The following is a 20,675-nucleotide window of genomic DNA, read 5'->3' on the forward strand; positions in this document are numbered from 1 at the left end:
TGTGACAGCGTTTCTTCATCGAAGTCTTCTTTTACTTCAAAAAGAATAAACACGGCTGATGTAGGATATACAGCAGTTTTTAATGAAAACAATTTTTTACAGGAATAAAATAAGAGAAATGTTGCATAATATAATTTGCATATTCACATCATAATAAACAATTTTCGTTAAAAAAAGAAGCTGACAAGGGTTCTCTAAAGCAGGAAGACTGGAATATAAAGGGAGACATCTTTCACATTCATCTCTGAGCGCACTTCAAACATTTCCATTCAAGGTCAACCGTGAAGGATTTGAATGAAGAGGGCTGGCTAAATGTATCGAAGCTGAACCGTGTGCGTCACCAGTTTTTCCTTCCCACTTTCAAACCTGAATGCGCTTTTAAAATATATTTGGCGAAAATTGACAAATAACACATATAACACTCCACCAAACTATGTTTTGTAGTTATCTCAAATATATGAGATGCTTAAAAAGAAAAAGAAGAAGCCCTGTGTGTAGTAGTTTGGGTGAACCGCTCCTTTAAACATTTAATTTACTTCACTGTTTGCATGACATTGATGTTCATGGAAATGGGCTCTTTTGTTGAAAGCAAATAGTCAACATTTATTCCAAGAATGCACACACACTCAAACACAAACACACTCACCATTTAAACAGTGCATCCCAGTTTAATTCATACCAGTGTTGCAACTACAGGCCCCCGAATGTAAAGTCTACCAAGCCTTAAGTGCTGAGAAAAGCAGCATCTGATCAGTTCAATATTGCACCCTGATGACATCATGGGACAGGAAGTTGAGAACAGCTGATTTGATGTAGAAGAGTCAGACAGCCATCATTAACACAGATTTGACACACAAGAAGTAAGTTACTGAGCTGTGAGATCAGTTACTGCATAGAAAACACACACACACACACACACACACACACACACACACACACACACACACACACACACACAATAAACTGTTTGTTTGTTACTGGAAGACTGAGAGGCTTCAAGTTCTTCAGGAAGAGGCAGGAAGACATTTAAAATACTGACCACTTGAAAACACAGAAAGTTCAATATTGACGATGACGATTTCCAAATGTGAGGGTTACTGACTTTTTCTGCTCGTGTTTCTCTTTCTGATACAGTCTTTTAGCTGTGAGGCCTGGTGTGCTTTTTTCTTGCCATGGCAACAAAAGTATTTACATAAAAACAGCGTAGTGACATTCACACCAATGCTGTAAATGTGCTCGTGTTAGCTATTGATCATTTCTAAATGTGCTAAATTTCTAATTAAGTATATGAAACCAGAGATAACCTCCAAAAACCAAAGAGAAAGAAACCATCCTTTAATAAGCACTACTGTTTCAAGCAGTGAGGGAGGCAGAAGAATATTTGAAACACTAGAAAATCATTGGTCAGGTCTAACAAAGCCAAAGTCAAGAGGCAACTCATGCTGCTGAGAGTTTAAAAAGAAGACTAACACATAGAGTCAGTAGGTGTTAACACCCAATGCAATATGAGGATAGGTTTGAAGCAGTAGAGCCATTGCAGTCCTGGAAGGAGCTCTGGGGCTGTGAGCAGGGCATGCTGGACTTCCTTATGTGTGCTGTGACTAACCTCTTTCCAATCCCAAGCAGCTTTATTGCCTGAGACAAGGAAAAGGATGCATCCTGCAAGCGGTGTCAGCCAGGCTCATGCAGCCTGAGCAACATCTTAACTGGATGTCAAAAAGCGCCGTAGGTGGTGGGATGATAAGGTCCTCACAGACACCACAAACAGACTTCCAGAGGGTCAAAGCTAGTTTTCCACTGTCCTCCACTTCTGACTTCAAGCTTCTGACTGACAGAAAAGAATTCAGACCTCATAAAGAAGCTTAAAGAGGTAGTAGGGATCACACTCTAACCTATCTAGATGTACAAAAACTTCCCATGAACTGCAACAAGCCAGGTTCCAGTGTCTGGTTGTTGAGGCCATTTCCAAAGTATAGTGTGCGTCCTCATTTCTAGACTAAAGTCAGCTGCTGTGGGCAACATCCATGTGGAATTTCCTACAAAAGACTAACTTCAAGGTCAAAGGACTAAAGAAAGCCAATGAGGAGCTACAGCAGCCAAGACTAGCTCAAGAAGGTGAAGCTATGGAAGAGTTCCCAACAAAGCATAGAGGACACAGACAATGCTGCCACCAGGCTATCATGTGAAGGCCACCACATGCTGCGCTTCTGATGTTTACATCACCCAATAACCCTGTAGAAGAAATTAATGTAAAGTTTTAAGAAAATGAGCACATTTATCCAGTAGTAGACCACTTTTACCATTAAAGGATGGGTTCACATTTCCTCAAGTCTACTGTAACACAGAAATCACATGTCTGTGAGGCATTGCTCAGTGTCGTTGATAATGTTGTCCGTACTGGCTGCAAATAAAATATGAACCCATCCTTCAACACCAAAGTCATTAAGACTGACACCAGTGTTAATCTGACCAATCACATGCTGCCTTTTACCTGAGCGGGCACGTGTTCCTCAGGTAGACCTGTCTGCACAGTATCTGACTGCTTTCCTGTGACATCGCGTTACATCAGAGTATTTGTTATACAGTTTGATGAGGAGACACCATGACATCATTAGTAACATTAACATTTTCTCTGGTTTCCAGTGCAACTGTGAAAACAATAACCTGAAGGTTAAAAGTGCTAAAAGAAGCTATCTGCTAGCAGTACACCAGACTGACAGCCAAAAGTCCTGCTACTGCCCTCTAGAGGCTCCAGTGCTCAGTGTGTTGGACAGAAAAACAAACATATTAAAGCATTAAAAGTTCATCTGGGACCCTGTGAACAGTTTGTGTGATAATGCTTGCTCAAAGGCCCTCTAAAAGGCTTTTTCCCACATCCTTCAACCACGTCTCCTTAAAGCTTCATCACATGACCTGAATGACTGAAACGGAAAATTGAATTAAATTAAACAAAAAAAAAATCGATTAATGCTTACATAAATCAGCAAATGCGACAGCACCGTAGCACCCAGACATTACAACAACATAATTTAAATGTAGGAAACATACACAAGATGAAAAGTGTACTTTAAATTGATCATTTTTTCATCGAGCCTCAAAGCTTTGCACCAAAACAAGATAAATAACCACCCCGTCAACAAAGAAAAAAGAAAACATACGAACGTCATTCTGAATGTTGTTCTTCTTTGTTTATCAGGCAGCACAGAAATTCAGCAACAGTTAGTTTAACCTCCTAGGACCTGGCGTCCACATATGTGGACATCACATTTTGGCTTATTTAGACCAAAATATTCAATTTTGGTGTACAGGGGCCTGATATCCACTTACGAGGACATTATACTGCCAATGGTCTATCGAAATTTTAAATGAATATCCTCATATGTGGCTCTCATTTTTCTTAGAAACAAAAATCAGGTAAAAAAAAATAAAAATCTGGTAATTCTTTGTTTTTACATTCATCGGGTCCCAATCAGCCCAAATATCAAAGAGAAATTAAAAATGCATGTCGTGGAAGAGTTCGGGTCTTAGGAGGTTAAAGACAGGATTTGACTATTGTTACTCATTAAAACTGAATAAGTAACGAAGCACGTAGAACAAGTTAAAGCCAAAAAAACAGGCCCCTCTGTGTATCACATATTAAGCAAGCCGGGGTAAAGTCGTGTTTTTACTCAAGGTTTTGTGGCCAAAAAAACATTTTAGCTCTTCTGGATGGCATAATTTTCACTTTCCTGTTGTTCTTGGAAGACTGGATAAATATCCTGCGATGCTGGCGTGTATTCACACACTCAGTGGGTTTGACAACACAGATTTTTCTCTGCTCCTAGATCAAGTCTATTTTTATTATCCTGGGTAACAGAGCTGGACTATAAAGAACAAGTGAAAAACACAAAAACACACCTCACTTCACTTCACCCAAAGCTCTGAGATGTAGCTGGAGGTTCAGAAAACAGCCAAGAAGTGGACCTTTGAGTGATGATGAAAAAAGGTAATATGAAGGCCAAAGAAAGCTTTAAAAGCTAATGGGTTCATCCATCCCTGGACCAGAGTGCTAAATGGACCAAAAGTCTTAATTTAAGCAGTTATTGAAAAATCAAGAAAAAGCTTTAGGTAAATATATACAACACACAATGTAAAATAAATAATTAGAGCACAAAAATAACCAGAGAAGCATTAATTAAAGCTGTAGGTAAAAGTTTGTTTTATCGATTGAGAGTCCGTGAGCTTATTTGCAGGTTGTGGAAAGTTCTAGTAATGTTTTAAAACGTCTCTCCAACTCTTCAGCTTTCAGAAAAGTTCTGCTCAGATGCTTCAAACTCCAGAAAGTTCAGTGACAGCAGGAAGGTTCAATAAAACAAAAGAATCAGACAGAAGGCCCTTTTCTCCATCCAGAGTCCAAAATCATTTTTCAACAGGCAGCGGAGACAGGTGGACAGGACACGGGGACACTAGTCACACATTAGTCACACAGAAAGCAGAAAACAGTCGGAGACAATGATGAGCAAAACCTTTGGATAACCATTAACGGTTATGTGACAATGTTGATCCGAGAAGCTGTCTGGTTTAAACTGCTTTTCATGTTTCCACTAAAGAATATATCTGCTTTAGTGCAACTTGGTGAAGCTGTAGCCGCCACTGAGGACACAGAGCAGGATGTGCTGTAGTGCTGTGTCAGGTCATGTCACCAGTTGCAGATGTTTTACACTTTTTAAGGATTTTAAAGCTGATTTTAGTATTTACGTAGCTCACGTGTATCAAAATGTAATTGTTTTGGGACAAAAAACAGAAACATTTTACAAATTGAATTGCATACTTGCCTGGCAGTTTGGATGCAGGGAGATATTAGAACTGAACAACAGGTGAATAAAAAGCTATTTTATTTATTTCTGCTCTTTTTTAAGGAGAAAAGTGAAATTTTTGGTCAAGTTTTTATACATCAGTAACCAAATAATAAGGTTTTAATGACATCACCAAACAGATCAGTAGGTCAAACACTCGCAGAGGCTGAAAACAGGCCGCCTGTTCAACCAAACAGTTCACACCACCGTGTCCCCACTAATAAATAAAACCATGTAGGTTTTATTGTAAACCATGTAGGTTTCGGAGCTGCACAACAAGACGTCTAACTGTTTTTAGAGTGTTTCATGTGATTTGTTGACAATAAGTACAAAATGCTGTGTACTCCATCCAACTTTTTTTTTTTACTTTCTTCAGGAATTATGTATATGTGAAACACGAGAGTAGCGTCTGAGTGAGGGCACGCTGACAGCTGCAGTAGTGTTAGGTCACGATAGACGACGTCTGCTGAGTTTCTGACGTCTTATTTGTGCTGCTAAGCTCCTCGAGCAGGTGATAGAACAGCTCCTCCAATCCTCTTCAAACTCTGAGGGAGAACCCGAGCTGGGATCTCGAGCAAAATGTTCCCATCAGCTTTAGTGTCTGGCCTCATCAAAACGTCCAAACTTCCTCAAAACCTACCCCCCAAAAAATCAGTAACAGCACTGTTACCTGTGTTGGTAAGAGTTTGGGAGCAGGTTCTGGGTTGTCTTTAGATTCAGTGTCTTGTCAGCTCTGACAAATCAAAATACATTAAAAGCCTATTTTTTTGGCCAATGCAGGCTGCTAAAAACGGATATTTGTTCTCGACTTGGCTTTCTCTAAGGTGGGCCCTGTGTTTTAGATTTTGCAGGTCTCTACGGTCACTTAGTGCTTTCTAAACAATGTTGAGCAACTTCAGTATTTTTTGGTTTCCAGGAACTTCACATGTCTCAATGAAAGAACTGTTTTGTTATTTTTTATTCTGTTTTTTCGTTCATCCAGGTTCAGGTTATTTAAACGTACATCCCCTCTTCTGGTCGGCAAGAGGCAGTTCACAGTTCACAACTTTCTTAGTGGGGAGGTTGCAGGTTTGAATCCCTGCAGTCTTAATGCGATGTCTCCCATGTCCCCGTAGTGGCAACAAAAAGCATGTCAAAGTTCGCTGGTATGACTTCCCGCTTCTGCTGGCATCAGTACGGCGTGAAGAGAATCGATCCTTGGCTCGCTCTGATTGGTCCAGGTGCTGGACGGAGGAAGGAGGCTGTGAAAAGGGGGGAAGAGGCCGGAGGGCGAGGGTGGATAGAGATCGCAGGTGTGAGGGGGGAGGACGTGGGTGTGAGGAGGGGGGAAGAGGACAGAGAGGATGGAGGGAGTGATAGAGAGGGGGTGAGCGGAGTAGATGGTGGAGCAAAAGGAGTGGAGAGGAATGAAGGTGAGAGCGCAGGCTTCACCAGCTCCTTCTGAGCAAACATGGAGAAGAGAGGAGGAGAGGAAACAAAGAGACATCGATGAAAAAAAACAGAATGAAGACAAAAGTAAATAATAATACTTAATTAGAGGAAGGGAGGTAAAGAGACACTCACAGTGAGTGAGCCGCGCTGCTGTTTGTTGTAAGGACTGTACTTGGGTTTGCTGGGTTTTCCTGCCACTCTGTCCTTGTGCCTCCTGCTGGAGATGTGCTGCAACAACAACAAACACTGTCACAGTGAAAGCAAATCTGAGGGCAGACAAGACCAACAGCAACCGAGACTATAAACTGCACAGGAACAGAAGAACCTGAATGAAATTAAGGATCAAGATTTCACAATGATTCACAAACTAAAAGCAACCAAGTATGTAGTTCACTAGTGTAAGTTCATTTGTCATTTCAGGTAAAGAGTTGTTAAACACATTAGTCGGATAATGTACAGCAAAAGGCCTTTCCAGGGGTTAAAAACCAAAATAAAATGAATAAACATTAATTTTCCAGTTGTAACTGTGAGAAGACTGTTTTTACTTTAAACTTTAAACATAAACTGAAACTACATTAAAGGTACAGTATGTGAAATCTCACCACTAGGGTGTGCAGCTTAGAGTCAGTTGAGTTCGACTTTCTTATCCCTCACAATTTAAGTGCATTATCCTAGCTACGGTGGCCACTGCATGACAAAACTCTGGCCACAGTTCATCTGTAGTGAGTGTAGGCTGTCAGTCCACTGTTTACCTCAGATGTCAATATGTGTCTATTTACTCTGCAGGACGCTGTAAAACCTTGTGAAAGGAGTCCAATATGACGACGATCACTTCTGTGACAGCAATGCTGAGGTGAATTGCTGGTTTTACTGAACCTTAGTATTGTGTAGCAAATATTTGAGTGTATATGAACAGTCTGACAATCCTGTAGCTGCCTTCCTTTAGATATTTGTGAACCTGCTGCGAGTTTCTACCTGTTTAAGCTGGATCTCAGAGTTGACATGGACATCACAGATCTGGCAGTGGAAGGTTTTGTTCTGCAGGCCGGAGCCCTTCAGTCCCGAGCTGCTGCCGTTCTTCAGCTTTGCTCCAGGCCGAGGGTAGGCTTTGATCGGCCCAGCGCCACTACGAGCCTCCAGCATTGTTTTATGTTTTGATCCTGAAAGCAAAGGAAAACAAACTCAGGAAACACGAAAGGTAAAAATATCTTTAAATATGGGTCTGTTGTTTTAATTCCATCAAAATAAAACCTGTACACATCGTCTGCTTTTACACTGATCTTTATCTTCATGGTTACAAAAGCTTTCTATAAAAATCAACCAGAAAAGACTTGCCGAGGATAAATATTCATGTGTGATTATCATAATGTGGAAACAGAAGTGCAGAAACTCTGCTGAAAGCTCTCCCTGTTGATGTATTCCAGGATTTCCACAAATCCTTTTGGCCATATTGGATTATGAACAAGTTTAATAAGTTTAAGGCTTGTGTGTGTTTCATGCATGAAGCACAGCATTTGTTTTTTGAATATCTTTTAATGTCACAGGAGTAAAAGTAGATACCAAAGATCTCCAAGCAGGGGCAGCACAGAGCCGCTGAGGGAGATTAAGGGACACCTTCCTTCCACCTTTCAGTGTCATTAATCCAAATTCTCCTCTTTCTAAATGTGTTTATAGCTATATAGCTAAATGTATATACCCTGGTATGTTTCTGTGAGGAAGTAAAATAACTACCAGCAATTGAACTGTCCACCTAATTTATAGATTCAGAGATATGAAGAGTGAAAAAAACAGCATATGTTCGAGTGAGCTTCCCGCAGCTTTCAAAAGAAAACTTGGTTTTATGTGAATCTCTTTTGGGGGTTTTTGGGTCCGACTTAAAGTAAACACAGGACAAGGCCTCGTGGGAACTGCATTTGTAATCTCCATCCAGGAAAATTCTCCGGTTGACTTAATCACTTGATTGCTGGTATTTACAGATGGTAACATTAGTTGAAGCGCTATGCTGAGATGCACAACAGACATATTTTGTATTATTTTAGTTTAATCACCTGATGCTTACTCTATTTTAGCACTGTAAATAAGAAGCACAACCGCTCAGCCGATATTGTAGTTGGACCTGTCCTCACTGATTTACAGCCATGGTAAAAAGACACTCTGTCAATTCAAGGGTTTCACATATCAGGAGATAATAAACATGAGCTGACACTTGGCAGGTCTTGAAATTAGGTAAATAAAACCACAGATGAGTTACAACATGTCACATGTTACACAATATCAACATTTATTTAACAAAAACGAAGCCGAAATGCAAACAAAGTCAAAAATATGTCCATCTTTAATACTTCCACGGGAATTAAGACGATGAGTAACAAAATGCTCAGGAGGAAAGAGATTACCATCAGGGACTATCAGCCCATCAATCCGGGAAGAACTATAAGGATATTTACCAAACAATGTGAAATCTCCCATCGTACGCTGAGAGATTTTATTCAGGATTGGGCACTCCAGCAAATCCAGCCCAAGGTCAGACTGTGCAATGCTCAAAGAAACCAAGAGCCAAGAGACTCTACAGGCCACTTTTGTACATATTTCCTGTACTGTGCTAAAGATGAATCAATCCTTCTGTCCTTTAACTTCAATTTAAATTTCAGCAACTTAACATTCACCAGAACCGACAATTTTCATACATTCAATATTTTGTAAATGAAGGTGTAACAAAGAACTAGATACCACAGAAGCTTTTGTTTTTGCATGCTAATGCTAATGCATATCATATAAAATCAAAGGTGCATATCTCTCCTCACCTGCATTATGCGCCTCCAGCTGAGAGAGCGAGTTGACCGCGACTTTACAAAGAGAACAATACAGCAGCTTTTTCGCCTTCTCCTCTTCTGACTCCACTGAAGGTGAAGCATCCTGGGAGGGTGCAGGTGGAAGGGGAGCAGGGCAAGACAAGGTGGTGACAGGAGCGGGAGCGGAAGCGGAAGACACTTTGGAAGAAGAGGATGACGAAGAGGAAGAGAGGCCTGGAGCTGGGAGTCCCGATGGGGGGCTGGATGGAGGAGGCTCACTGCCTGCTCTACTAGAAGAGGGGGAGGAGGAAGAGAGAGGGGAGGTAGAGGGGAGGAGGAAAGATTTGACAGGAGACGGAGTGTCTGCGGTTCTGGATAAGAAATCTGAAGGGAGAAGAGTGGAAGGAAAATGAAACAATATCTGAAAAAAACATCAGCAGTAACATAATTCACATCAGTGTTATTACTGGATAAAAATGAACCTGTGTGTTGATTAGTGCTGCTGTTAGCTGAGACAAGAGGGACGGGGACAGCTGAGACAAGAGGGGCGGGGCCAGCAGGATTACAGACGCTCCCATTGGTTTCTGCAGAATTTGACAGCTTAGCCTTGGCTTTGTTCTCCTGAGACTTGAGCTTCTTTGCGTGACGACTTCCTCTGTAATGAGCCTCAGCCTGAGACTGAGATGTAGAAATAGAAAAGTTTAAGTTTTGTATTTGAGCCATTCAGCATCCTCCAAAATAAAACCGATGTGAAAGGGCCAGAGACTGCAGTCAGTGACTGGAAAAGCCACTTCAGAGCAGCTATAACAATGAACCCTGTACATTGCTTTATAAGGTGCTCACCTTACAGAAGACATAAACATGTTTACAGCATACAAAAAGTTTGGTCTCTATGGCTAATCTCCCTTTAGTAATTCAGGGTAGTTGTTGAACCATAGAAGGCATAGAAAAGCATGCTAGCAAAGCTGCAGCAGCACAGCAGCTCTGGAGCTGCAGGCATTCATGCACGCTATAGGACACCTGTGTTTTGGAAAAGCTCAGAGCACAATCGCTGGAATTACACACATCAAAACAAGGACAATAGGCTTGAAGCATGAAAATACATTTATGTTTTATTTACAGACCTACATATAGCACACATTAAATCCAGGCCTCTGGGCCACCTGTGTACACAGCCGGACTGATTAAAACAGGACTTTACATATAATGTTAAATGCACAGGAGATGGACCTGAGGCCACTTTTGGGCTGGCGATGCGTGAAAAATGTGCAGCCCCCTCGTTCTCTGAATAAAGCCGGAGCATCTGTGCAGCAGGAAGGTTAACAAGAAATTGCCATAGCTATTTTTTTCATCATGCTCAGCTTTTCCCAACAGTGAAACATCATCCAGTAACGTGGCGTTTTGGCCAATCAGATGAATGCGAGTCCTCGTTTTCTGGGTATTCACACTGCAACAGGAAGGGTAATGTTTCTTTCCAGGCCTAGAGAGACTGCAATTTCCTTCTTCCAGAGTCCCATGGAGGGAGCATCCATACTCTTCCAACATAGCGCAATGGCTCTTCTGGCTTGAAGTAGTCCATAGTCCAGTAATTTGGTTTTTTTCCCGATTGCTTAAATTCCCTTGGATATATTCCAAGTACATAGAGTTTTCCTTTTAAAGGGATTTTTACCTTAAACACTTCAGACAGATATTTGATAACATCTTTCCAAAAGTCCTGGATTTTAGGACACTCCCATAGACAATGAAGAAGAGTTCCTTTTTCAACTAAACATTTAGTACAGATGTCCGGAATATCATTGGACACATGATGAAGCTTGACAGGTGTTATATAGGTTCTCATGAGCCATTTATATTGCAGTAGTTTAAAGCGTGTGTTTATTGTTTGTTTTTGTGCTTTTAAGCAAGCCTGGTTCCAGTCATTTTCATCTACAGTGGGGCAAAAAAGTATTTAGTCAGCCACCGATTGTGCAAGTTCCCCCACCTAAAATGATGACAGAGGTCAGTAATTTGCACCAGAGGTACACTTCAACTGTGAGAGACAGAATGTGAAAAAAAAAATCCATGAATCCACATGGTAGGATTTGTAAAGAATTTATTCGTAAATCAGGGTGGAAAATAAGTATTTGGTCAATAACAAAAATACAACTCAATACTTTGTAACATAACCTTTGTTGGCAATAACAGAGGTCAAACGTTTACTATAGGTCTTTACCAGGTTTGCACACACAGTAGCTGGTATTTTGGCCCATTCCTCCATGCAGATCTTCTCGAGAGCAGTGATGTTTTGGGGCTGTCGCCGAGCAACACGGACTTTCAACTCCCGCCACAGATTTTCTATGGGGTTGAGGTCTGGAGACTGGCTAGGCCACTCCAGGACTTTCAAATGCTTCTTACGGAGCCACTCCTTTGTTGCCCGGGCGGTGTGTTTTGGATCATTGTCATGTTGGAAGACCCAGCCTCGTTTCATCTTCAAAGTTCTCACTGATGGAAGGAGGTTTTGGCTCAAAATCTCACGATACATGGCCCCATGCATTCTGTCCTTAACACGGATCAGTCGTCCTGTCCCCTTGGCAGAAAAACAGCCCCATAGCATGATGTTTCCACCCCCATGCTTCACAGTAGGTATGGTGTTCTTGGGATGCAACTCAGTATTCTTCGTCCTCCAAACACGACGAGTTGAGTTTATACCAAAAAGTTCTACTTTGGTTTCATCTGACCACATGACATTCTCCCAATCCTCTGCTGTATCATCCATGTGCTCTCTGGCAAACTTCAGACGGGCCTGGACATGCACTGGCTTCAGCAGCGGAACACGTCTGGCACTGTGGGATTTGATTCCCTGCCGTTGTAGTGTGTTACTGATGGTGACCTTTGTTACTTTGGTCCCAGCTCTCTGCAGGTCATTCACCAGGTCCCCCCGTGTGGTTCTGGGATCTTTGCTCACCGTTCTCATGATCATTTTGACCCCACGGGATGAGATCTTGCGTGGAGCCCCAGATCGAGGGAGATTATCAGTGGTCTTGTATGTCTTCCATTTTCTGATGATTGCTCCCACAGTTGATTTTTTCACACCAAGCTGCTTGCCTATTGTAGATTCACTCTTCCCAGTCTGGTGCAGGTCTACAATACTTTTCCTGGTGTCCTTCGAAAGCTCTTTGGTCTTGGCCATGGCGGAGTTTGGAGTCTGACTGTTTGAGGCTGTGGACAGGTGTCTTTTATACAGATGATGAGTTCAAACAGGTGCCATTCATACAGGTAACGAGTGGGGGACAGAAAAGCTTCTTACAGAAGACGTTACAGGTCTGTGAGAGCCAGAGATTTTCCTTGTTTGAGGTGACCAAATACTTATTTTCCACCCTAATTTACGAATAAATTCTTTACAAATCCTACCATGTGAATTCATGGATTCTTTTTTCACATTCTGTCTCTCACAGTTGAAGTGTACCTCTGGTGCAAATTACTGACCTCTGTCATCATTTTAAGTGGGGGAACTTGCACAATCGATGGCTGACTAAATACTTTTTTGCCCCACTGTATGTCCTCTTGGATCTCCCTTCTCCAAGCATCCAGTTTATCTGCTGCTGAGTCTTTTGAGGAAAGCATCAGTAAATTATAACATATAGAGAGAAAACCTTTCCCTTTTGTATTCTTAATGCATACCTCCTCTATTTTTGTCAGTGGTGGAAGTTCAGCAATCCTTTGCAGTTTTGATGACAAATAGTTTTTCAATTGTAAATATTGAAAAAAGTGCTTTGGGGGTATTAAATATTTTTTACACAACTGATCAAATGTGAGCAGCATGCCATCTGCATATAGGTCTTTAATTTTTTGAATGCCTTTATTTTTCCATATTTTAAATCCTCCATCACTTTTACCTGGCGTGAACTTTTCATTTCCCCAAATAGGGGTAAATTGCGAAAGCGATGGAGGATCGCCCACATATTTATGAGCTGCATGCCAAATTATAATTGTATTTTTCAAGAAAGGGTTCCTTGTATTTTTTTCTTAATGTCTTAGTGTCTGAAGAATATAGAAAAGTGTGTAAGGGAAGATCTGGAACAGATTTTTGCTCGATGTCAACCCAGGCTGGAGGTGTTGTTGGGCAGCCATATAATACCATCTGAGGTTGGGGACTTGGAGACCTCCTCTTTCATAGGGCAAGTAAAGTAGTTGTAAGCGGAGCCTTGCCTCCTTATTATTCCAAATAAATTGGTTAAATAGTTTGTTTAAACTGTCAAAAAATGAAGTTGGTAGAGGCAACGGAAGTGTTTGGAAGTATTATAAAAATTTGGGTAAAATTGTCATTTTTAGGATATTTATCCAGCCTATCATAGATACAGGCAGGTTTGTCCAGCGGTTTAGCATTTCCGTGACCTCTTCTACAAGGGGATCATAATTTATTGAGGTTATGTCCTTGATGCTTGGGGCGATCCTAATGCCTAAATATTTAAAGCCTGTTGTAGTTGTTTTAAATGGGGTGGCCACCACAGGGCTTCTTCTTTCTTCTTCATTAGGAAACATTAATTCTGATTTAGAATTTTTAATTTTGTTTCCTGAAAATTATCCAAATGTTTTTATTAATGTTACTAAATTAGGGATACTATCTTTCAGATTAGTCAAAAAATATATATAATATCATCTGCAAATAAAGAAATTAGATGGTCTCTTCCTCCAATTCTTATCCCTGATATTCCTGCATTTGCTCTCACAGCTATGGCCAGAGGTTCTATTGCTAACACAAAGAGAATTGGTGACAGAGGGCAGCCCTGCCTGGTTGATCGCTGTAAATTAAAGGGTTTTGATACGTTATTATTAGTTAAAACTTGTGCTGTTGGATGTGTATACAATAATCGGATCCATTTCAGGAATGTTTCACCTAGTCCATATCTGGGGAGCACTTGTAAGAGATAATTCCATTCTATTCTATCGAAGGCTTTGCACGCATCTAGTGATAGCAGCGCAGTGTCCTCCCTATTGTTTTTCTCATAAAGTACATTGAGGACACGTCTTATATTATGATAGCCTTGTTGATCGTCTGTTATCAAATTAGGCACATATTTATCTAGTCTTCTAGAGAGTGCTTTACACAAAATCTTCGTATCACATCCCATAAGACTAATTCCCCTATAAGAGGTCACGCTCCTCTCTTACTTCTCTGAGCCGTGATTCCTGTTTTCATGTTCACTCATGAATAATTTCACCAGCTCATGAATAAGTGATGTTTGACTGGCATGTTCCTAATGAGGCAGCTCGTTCCCGCACAGCAGTCGTCTGTGAATGGGCAGAGTGTCGTTTACGCAGATCTGTGTCATTAGGGTGTGGAAGGGGAGGTGTTACACCTGAGCTTACGCACCTGTTCTTTTCCAGGAGCACCTCACAAAATTATACAAAAAAAAAGAAAAGACTTCATCTCTCTAGTGGTAGGACCCTCCTTTTCAGCAAGACTAACTATAAACTACTTGAGAATAAACTTTCATCCACAGTAACGCCAGTGAAAATTTAAAAGTCAGACAATAAACGGCAGTTTTTTGTTATTGTTCATTTTCAGGATCAGATCCCATAAAAACGCAGGACTGAAATGCGGTCGTTAACAGCAAGCTCAGATTAGCTTGCATGGCAAATGTTAATTTTAGATGTGCTGAATTATATTTATGATTGGAAAACTAATTCAGTTACACAGGCTTTAGGTGCTAATGAGCAAACATTTCTAAGATACAGTGCTAACATTTTCTAGCAAACGTGTAAATGTATTAATAAGCAAACACTTCATTTATATTTATATCTTGTATATCGACCAGAAACAAAACACACACACACACACACACACACACACACTTACATCAGAGTTGAACCTCAACTGGCAGACAGTACAGGAGATGACCTGTTTCCTTTTAGGTACCATGGTAACACCAAAGGTGTGGTTGATGACAGCCTTCTGCACCGGGTCCATCTGAGTGAGACACACAGAGGTCAGAGGTCACGAGCTTGTTTCAACCCGAGTACTGATGACACCATGAAAGATTTTTTTGTTCGATCTATTTGACCTGCAGCTATGACACACGCTCACCTGTCGCTACCACACACACCTACCGTGTTGAAGTTTGGGAAAAGTCCAACTGGTGACGTTGTCTCAACAGGAAACGGCAGAAAGGGTTTCATCATGACTGAGGGACCAGTGGCACCTATGAGACCTGGCAACGCTCCGCCCACTGCACCACTCCCACTTCCTGGGAACAGACACGAAGTTTAAATAATTGATTTCTAATACCTTTGTTTTCACACACTTCAAACAAACAGCAACAACACAAAGGTTTGCAGGGCAGAGTTTCTGCTTTAAGGATGAAGCTGAAACTTATATTGACCCAAATTTCACTTCAGAGTTGCTACAGTCACACCACAATGCGAAAATAAGGATATACTTATATTTTTCCATACTGAAAACATCTAGAAATGAATCCAGAAAAAAACCCTGGTTGACTCGTATTCACGCTACATAAAACGGGTGAGCCATTTTATGATGTTATGGATTTAGTTTGGTCCCTTTTGGCTAAAAATATTGGCCATTATTGAGTTTTAATAATGATTCCTCAGCTGTTTTGTCATTAGTCTGTTGACACTTTATGAAGGTGAAATTAAATTACATTTATTAATACATTTAAGAACTTTTATCCAAAAATTTGTTGAATAATGATTTCATAAATAGCCTTTTGTCAAATTAACCATCTGTAAGGATCAGGAAATATATCTAAAGCTGTGCCTGTTAAAGAGAAAGACACACTTCTTGGCATATTCTCTGAAGAGCAAACAAAAGGAGCTCATCTTTGATATCTCTGGAGTTACGACCTGGAAACCTGAGCAGCAGATCTGCTTAACAGTACCTAACATATGGATACAGAACATATGGAGCTGCAGCTGCTCGGGGCAGAGAGAGGCAATAATACAGAAAGACAAAGCGAAGAGAGGGCGAACGATTGGCTCACATAATGAGTCCATGTGTCCAGCTGCCACTCGGCCAGAAAGATGTGTAAACTTTCAAAAGGCAGGAAGTACACTAACCGAGCTCACGCAGAATCCAAGCTGACCACATCACACTATACACAACTATTACAAAACATTTCTTCAACAAACAAAACTTGAGTACTCTAAATCTGCCATGAATTATTAGCAGTGGATTATTTGGAGGGCGGTTACATGTGAGCAATTTTAGGAAAACAGTTGAAGATGTTTGAATCCACCTGCTGCTGCTAGTTCATGCTAGTTACCTGATGCAAGCATATTATTCTGTGTATGTTTAAAGTTACAGCATGTCAAAGCCCTGCAGTGAAATCTTTTGTAACAACAGTGTGTGGGTGGAAACACTGATGCCATCTGAATCAGGCCTGATGAAGGAGGGGGAGGCGGTGGAAGAAGAGGAGTAGGAGGAGGTTTCTGGTCATGTTGGTTTAGTGCATATGTCCAGTGTAATGTAATGAAGGTAAACCTGATTATATCCCATTTTAAATAACAGTCTGGCCAACTCTTTATGACTTCTAATGCATCCATGTGAGTACTATAACCCATTTACATCCACTCTACATGAACTCTAATTGTACCATTATAAAAGATTAGAAATAAAATATAGAAATACAACTCTACTTTAAGACCTATTATAATCTATTCTGACGAGCTGTAGCTGACTGTGATCCACAACACATTAAACCAGTCACAATGTATTAATCTTATTCAGAACAAACCAACAAAAAATTCACTATAGCTCCACCCAGACTTTAAATACTCTGTGTGTGTGTGTGTGTGTGTGTGTGTGTGTGTGTGTGTGTGTGTGTGTGTGTGTGTGTGTGTGTGTGTGTGTGTGTAACATTAGGCTAGCTGTAGAAGAGCTGTGTGCCAGGCTGCTGACTCTCTAAGTTTATCCTCATATAGCAGCACTGTGAGTCAGTGTCTGTATTTATAACTACAGCTGATTATTAAGTTCAGAACAACATGAGACGGTGTTGTAATCGAATGTGAAGGTGGGCAGATACGGCTCAGATCACGATCTGGATCCGGGGGGTTATTTATGATAGTAAATACACATTAGTGTCTATTTTTAAATGTGGCCTATTGTGTCAGCTTGGTGGATCGGTTACAAAAAAGAAGTCCTGCAGACCGTCATTACTACAACAACCAAAATATTTGTTAACCTACTGCGTCATACTGGAGCTCCTTCAGATGCGCCGCTATAATGCCTTCAGAGCTTGTTTAAGCACCACTGAGACCACCTTGGTGATAAGTTCAGCCAATTTAAAAAGCCTATTAACATGTAATAAAGCCACAATGTTAAGGTTACCTAAAAATCACTCAGGAGAACCACTGGAGCCTCTTCAAACACCACCGATGCCACGTGAAAAAATGCTTGAGAAACTTTTTTTTTTAAAGACAAAAACAAGCTGAACCACAGAAACCACTTCAAGAAAGCCTAAGCATTCTTCCTCCTCAACCTCAACCAGCAGCTTTCTCTTTTCAGTGATCTCATTAGCATTAAACTCTATTTTTACTTGATTTTTTGTTTTTTTGAGGTGTGACATCTCCTGAATTCTGGGACAATAGAGATCTTGCAGTCCTCTAGTAATATTAAAGAAATGGTGAAACTCCCTAAAGGACAACAGAAACCTCTTTATGACCTCCCTGAAACTACTCAAGGATGGCTTAACCTTCTTCAAGGACCCTTTTGACATCCTGGAGGACTTTTTGAGGACCCTTTAAGCCTTTACAAATCCTGTATCTTAAGCTGGCTGACTATTTTGCTAGCCTTAATGTTTCCTGATGCAAATATATGTTGGCTTTATGTTGTGACTGTACCTGCTGAATTCAATTACTTGTTAGCCTCTGGTGTAGACCACTCGTGATAGGTATGAATTGAAGATATTTTTCAGTATGTGTGAGTATGATGAACAGAGTGTTGAGAGAGTGGTCTTAATTCTGTCCTTCTGTCCTCTGAGATCTGGTTACAACACACACACAGTAACCCTTCTCCCTTACACTAAGTTGCTGTTCTTAGAAGCTGCTAAAAATACTGATCTAAACATCTGCTACTGCACTCCCATGGAAACACTTGATAAACCAGCATGAAAACTGGCCAACAGCAAACTAATGAGCCAGTCAGCTTTATTTCAGGCTGTTGGTGATTTGTCAAAAGATCCCCGAGATGCGGTACTAGCTGTAAACAAACACGCAAAAAGTTTTCTTACAAGATTCTTTAAATAAACTATTTCCATTCGCAGCGTGCAACTTTGCAAAGTGGGACAAGCAACAAAAAGCTGACAAGTTGAGACGCTTCAAACTGGAGCTGGCAGGTTTGCACCTGTCTCATAATAACACTGACCAATTTAGACTGGCGCCTAATATAAAATTGACTGATGGAAATTCACTTAGTCACTTAGTCTGACACTGAAATTGTAACCAGAGAAATCATGAGATAAAGAGAAATAGAAATCTATGAGGGAATTTTGTAACATTTCTGCCCCTGTGACCAAAACGTCCAATCAACAGTTGAACTGGGGAACATTGGAGCCAATCGTGTTGCTGCACTGATGCATGTGCACAGCAAAGGTTCAGAACTGTTTAAACTCTGTGGTGGCAGGATAGATATGCTCCCTGTGGTGGTTAGATATGCTTGCCATTTGCAGCAAAGACATTGTTTTTCTTGGCTGACCATATTCAGAATTTAAATTAGCACGGCATTTGTTGAACGCTTCAGCCATAAAGATGGACCGTGTTGGCACTGAGAACTGAGCTTCAAATTAAGTCATAATGTCTTGTAGCTGTGTATATGATATCTTGCAATGTTTTCTAACCTGATTTGGCTAGCGTCTCAGTAGATGCAACTTTTATGTCCCAGTAAATACGAAAATTAAAGATATGATTCTCTGGCCTTTAAAAATAACTACCCAAATAACGCCCCAGAGGTGTGACCAAAATGGCTGTCAAATGGCAAATACTGAATTGCCAAGACTTACACAGAAGACTTACCACCTACCACTTTGGAATGACCTAAAACTGGAACCTAACTAAGCAAATTAGAGTAGTCTAACACTAGAACTGGATCTGAGTGGATTAAACCAGTAAAAGTGGAATTGCCCAGTTTGGTTGGATACTTGAACCTACCAGCTAAATCCACTCCAGAAAGCACTCAAAGGTCATCTGCGCTTCTTGGTGAAATAGACTGTGATTTCTTGTAGGTATAGATGGAGAGCTAATTAATAACACTCAAGTCAGCCAGGGATACAGAGTGGGTCTCAATCACAAACAGCGTATATGCATATGTGTGTGTTCATGCATATAAGCTTTTGATGAAAACTAGTTGGTCTTATAAAATGTAAACACACCTCTTCAAACTTCTATGACTACTACAAATAGTAATAATGGTGGGAGGAAGAAAAAGAAGAAGAAAACGTGAGCAATGTGAGAAAAAAAGTAGTCTGTTACTCTATTTTTAATCTCAACTTTGATATCAAAATTCTTCTTTTTCTTCACTCGAGACACAATGAATGTCTCAGGTTAAACAATAATTAACAGTTATTTATTAATTTTATTCACAGTCTTGAGAAAACAGACGGCGTGCAGCTCATAATCTGTTGCTGCTGTTTCGTTTTCTTGAGCTGCTTTATCAGCTTTGAACTTCCCTCCTTTCTTCTCTACACCTTCAGCTACATGCCAGCTAGCTAGGTAGCAATTCTAGTGTCAAACTCTCTACAAAGTTAGAAACAAAAGGAAGAAACAGCTCCAGTAAATCCATACTTACAGAGTATTATTGGCTTGAGGCCAAAGGACTCTGTGAATAATAAAATTGTAACTAAGCTAACAGGAAAGTCAGGAAGCTGAAACCACCCACACACTTCTGAAAGAAGCTGTTGTCATCAAAAATAAATCAAATATTCTGTGTGGGTACACTATGATTGGAGGGTGCTAGTGAGCTATGGTAGCTTCTTCTGTTCCACTCAAAGTTTAGAAATGTGCAGATCGCTTGTTATAGGTCAAAGGTGTACATTCAGGAATTCTCTTATCTTCTAATTAGAGCAATAGCACTGAAGTTACAAAATTCCTGCCTTAAATTCCTGTAGAAATCACACCATGTCAGAGCTCCAAACATTTTAAATGATCAAAGCGTCTCTCCTGGCGTGTCCTTTGCTGACATCAGCAGCTGCTGAGATTAAGCTGCCTATAAACTGATTCTGATCCTTTATGCATTTGTAGCATCCAGCTTCCTGCTGGTCAGCCGAGTTTCCCCGTACAGCAGTGAGATTTATGGCTCTGGCTGCAGTCAAGGTCATCTCTGGCATTCACACCTCTCACACACACATGCAAACACGTATTTACGCTCGCAGTTAGTTCTGCTTGGAGGCTCACATGATAAAGACATGAGAAACGAAAACTTTGCACGGTGCTCTGCTGCACCAAGAGCTGCAGACTGCGGCTCCTGTAAGTGATCTGACCCGGGCAACTCTGTGCCCAGTGGGTATGGTTACTGAAAAATGTGGCTGATATTTAATCAGTCACATGCCCCTGGTGTATAAATCCAAATGGAGCGGCTGAGCTGCACACAACCTTTTGCTTACAGTAGCAGCATAAATTGATACAC

At 40.7% G+C, this 20,675-nt stretch overlaps 1 protein-coding gene across 6 annotated transcripts in view; it reads right to left on the reverse strand.

The window, feature by feature from the left end:
* Positions 1 to 61: 61 nt before the first annotated feature.
* The window catches only part of znf385b (zinc finger protein 385B), a 66,522-nt gene continuing 45,908 nt past the window's right edge, over positions 62 to 20,675 (reverse strand). For 5 of the 6 annotated variants that reach the window (XM_086267832.1, XM_086267831.1, XM_086267834.1 and 2 more), the window contains 7 exons: positions 15,149 to 15,285; positions 14,898 to 15,008; positions 9,541 to 9,736; positions 9,071 to 9,442; positions 7,242 to 7,426; positions 6,399 to 6,494; positions 62 to 6,275 (listed from right to left, as the gene is read on the reverse strand). In XM_086267832.1, coding sequence (XP_086123958.1) covers positions 6,006 to 6,275; positions 6,399 to 6,494; positions 7,242 to 7,426; positions 9,071 to 9,442; positions 9,541 to 9,736; positions 14,898 to 15,008; positions 15,149 to 15,285 — 1,367 coding nt within the window. In that variant the 3' untranslated portion in view covers positions 62 to 6,005. The remainder of the gene's footprint in view (positions 6,276 to 6,398; positions 6,495 to 7,241; positions 7,427 to 9,070; positions 9,443 to 9,540; positions 9,737 to 14,897; positions 15,009 to 15,148; positions 15,286 to 20,675) is intronic. The other variant, XM_086267836.1, reaches the window with a different exon arrangement.

This window comes from Aulonocara sp. 'chitande type north' Nkhata Bay, linkage group LG16 (genome assembly GCF_057382095.1).
Source record: "Aulonocara sp. 'chitande type north' Nkhata Bay isolate Kocher_YH1m ecotype deep benthic linkage group LG16, A_spYH_male_GT1.1, whole genome shotgun sequence".
Classification (NCBI taxonomy): Eukaryota; Metazoa; Chordata; class Actinopteri; order Cichliformes; family Cichlidae; genus Aulonocara; species Aulonocara sp. 'chitande type north' Nkhata Bay.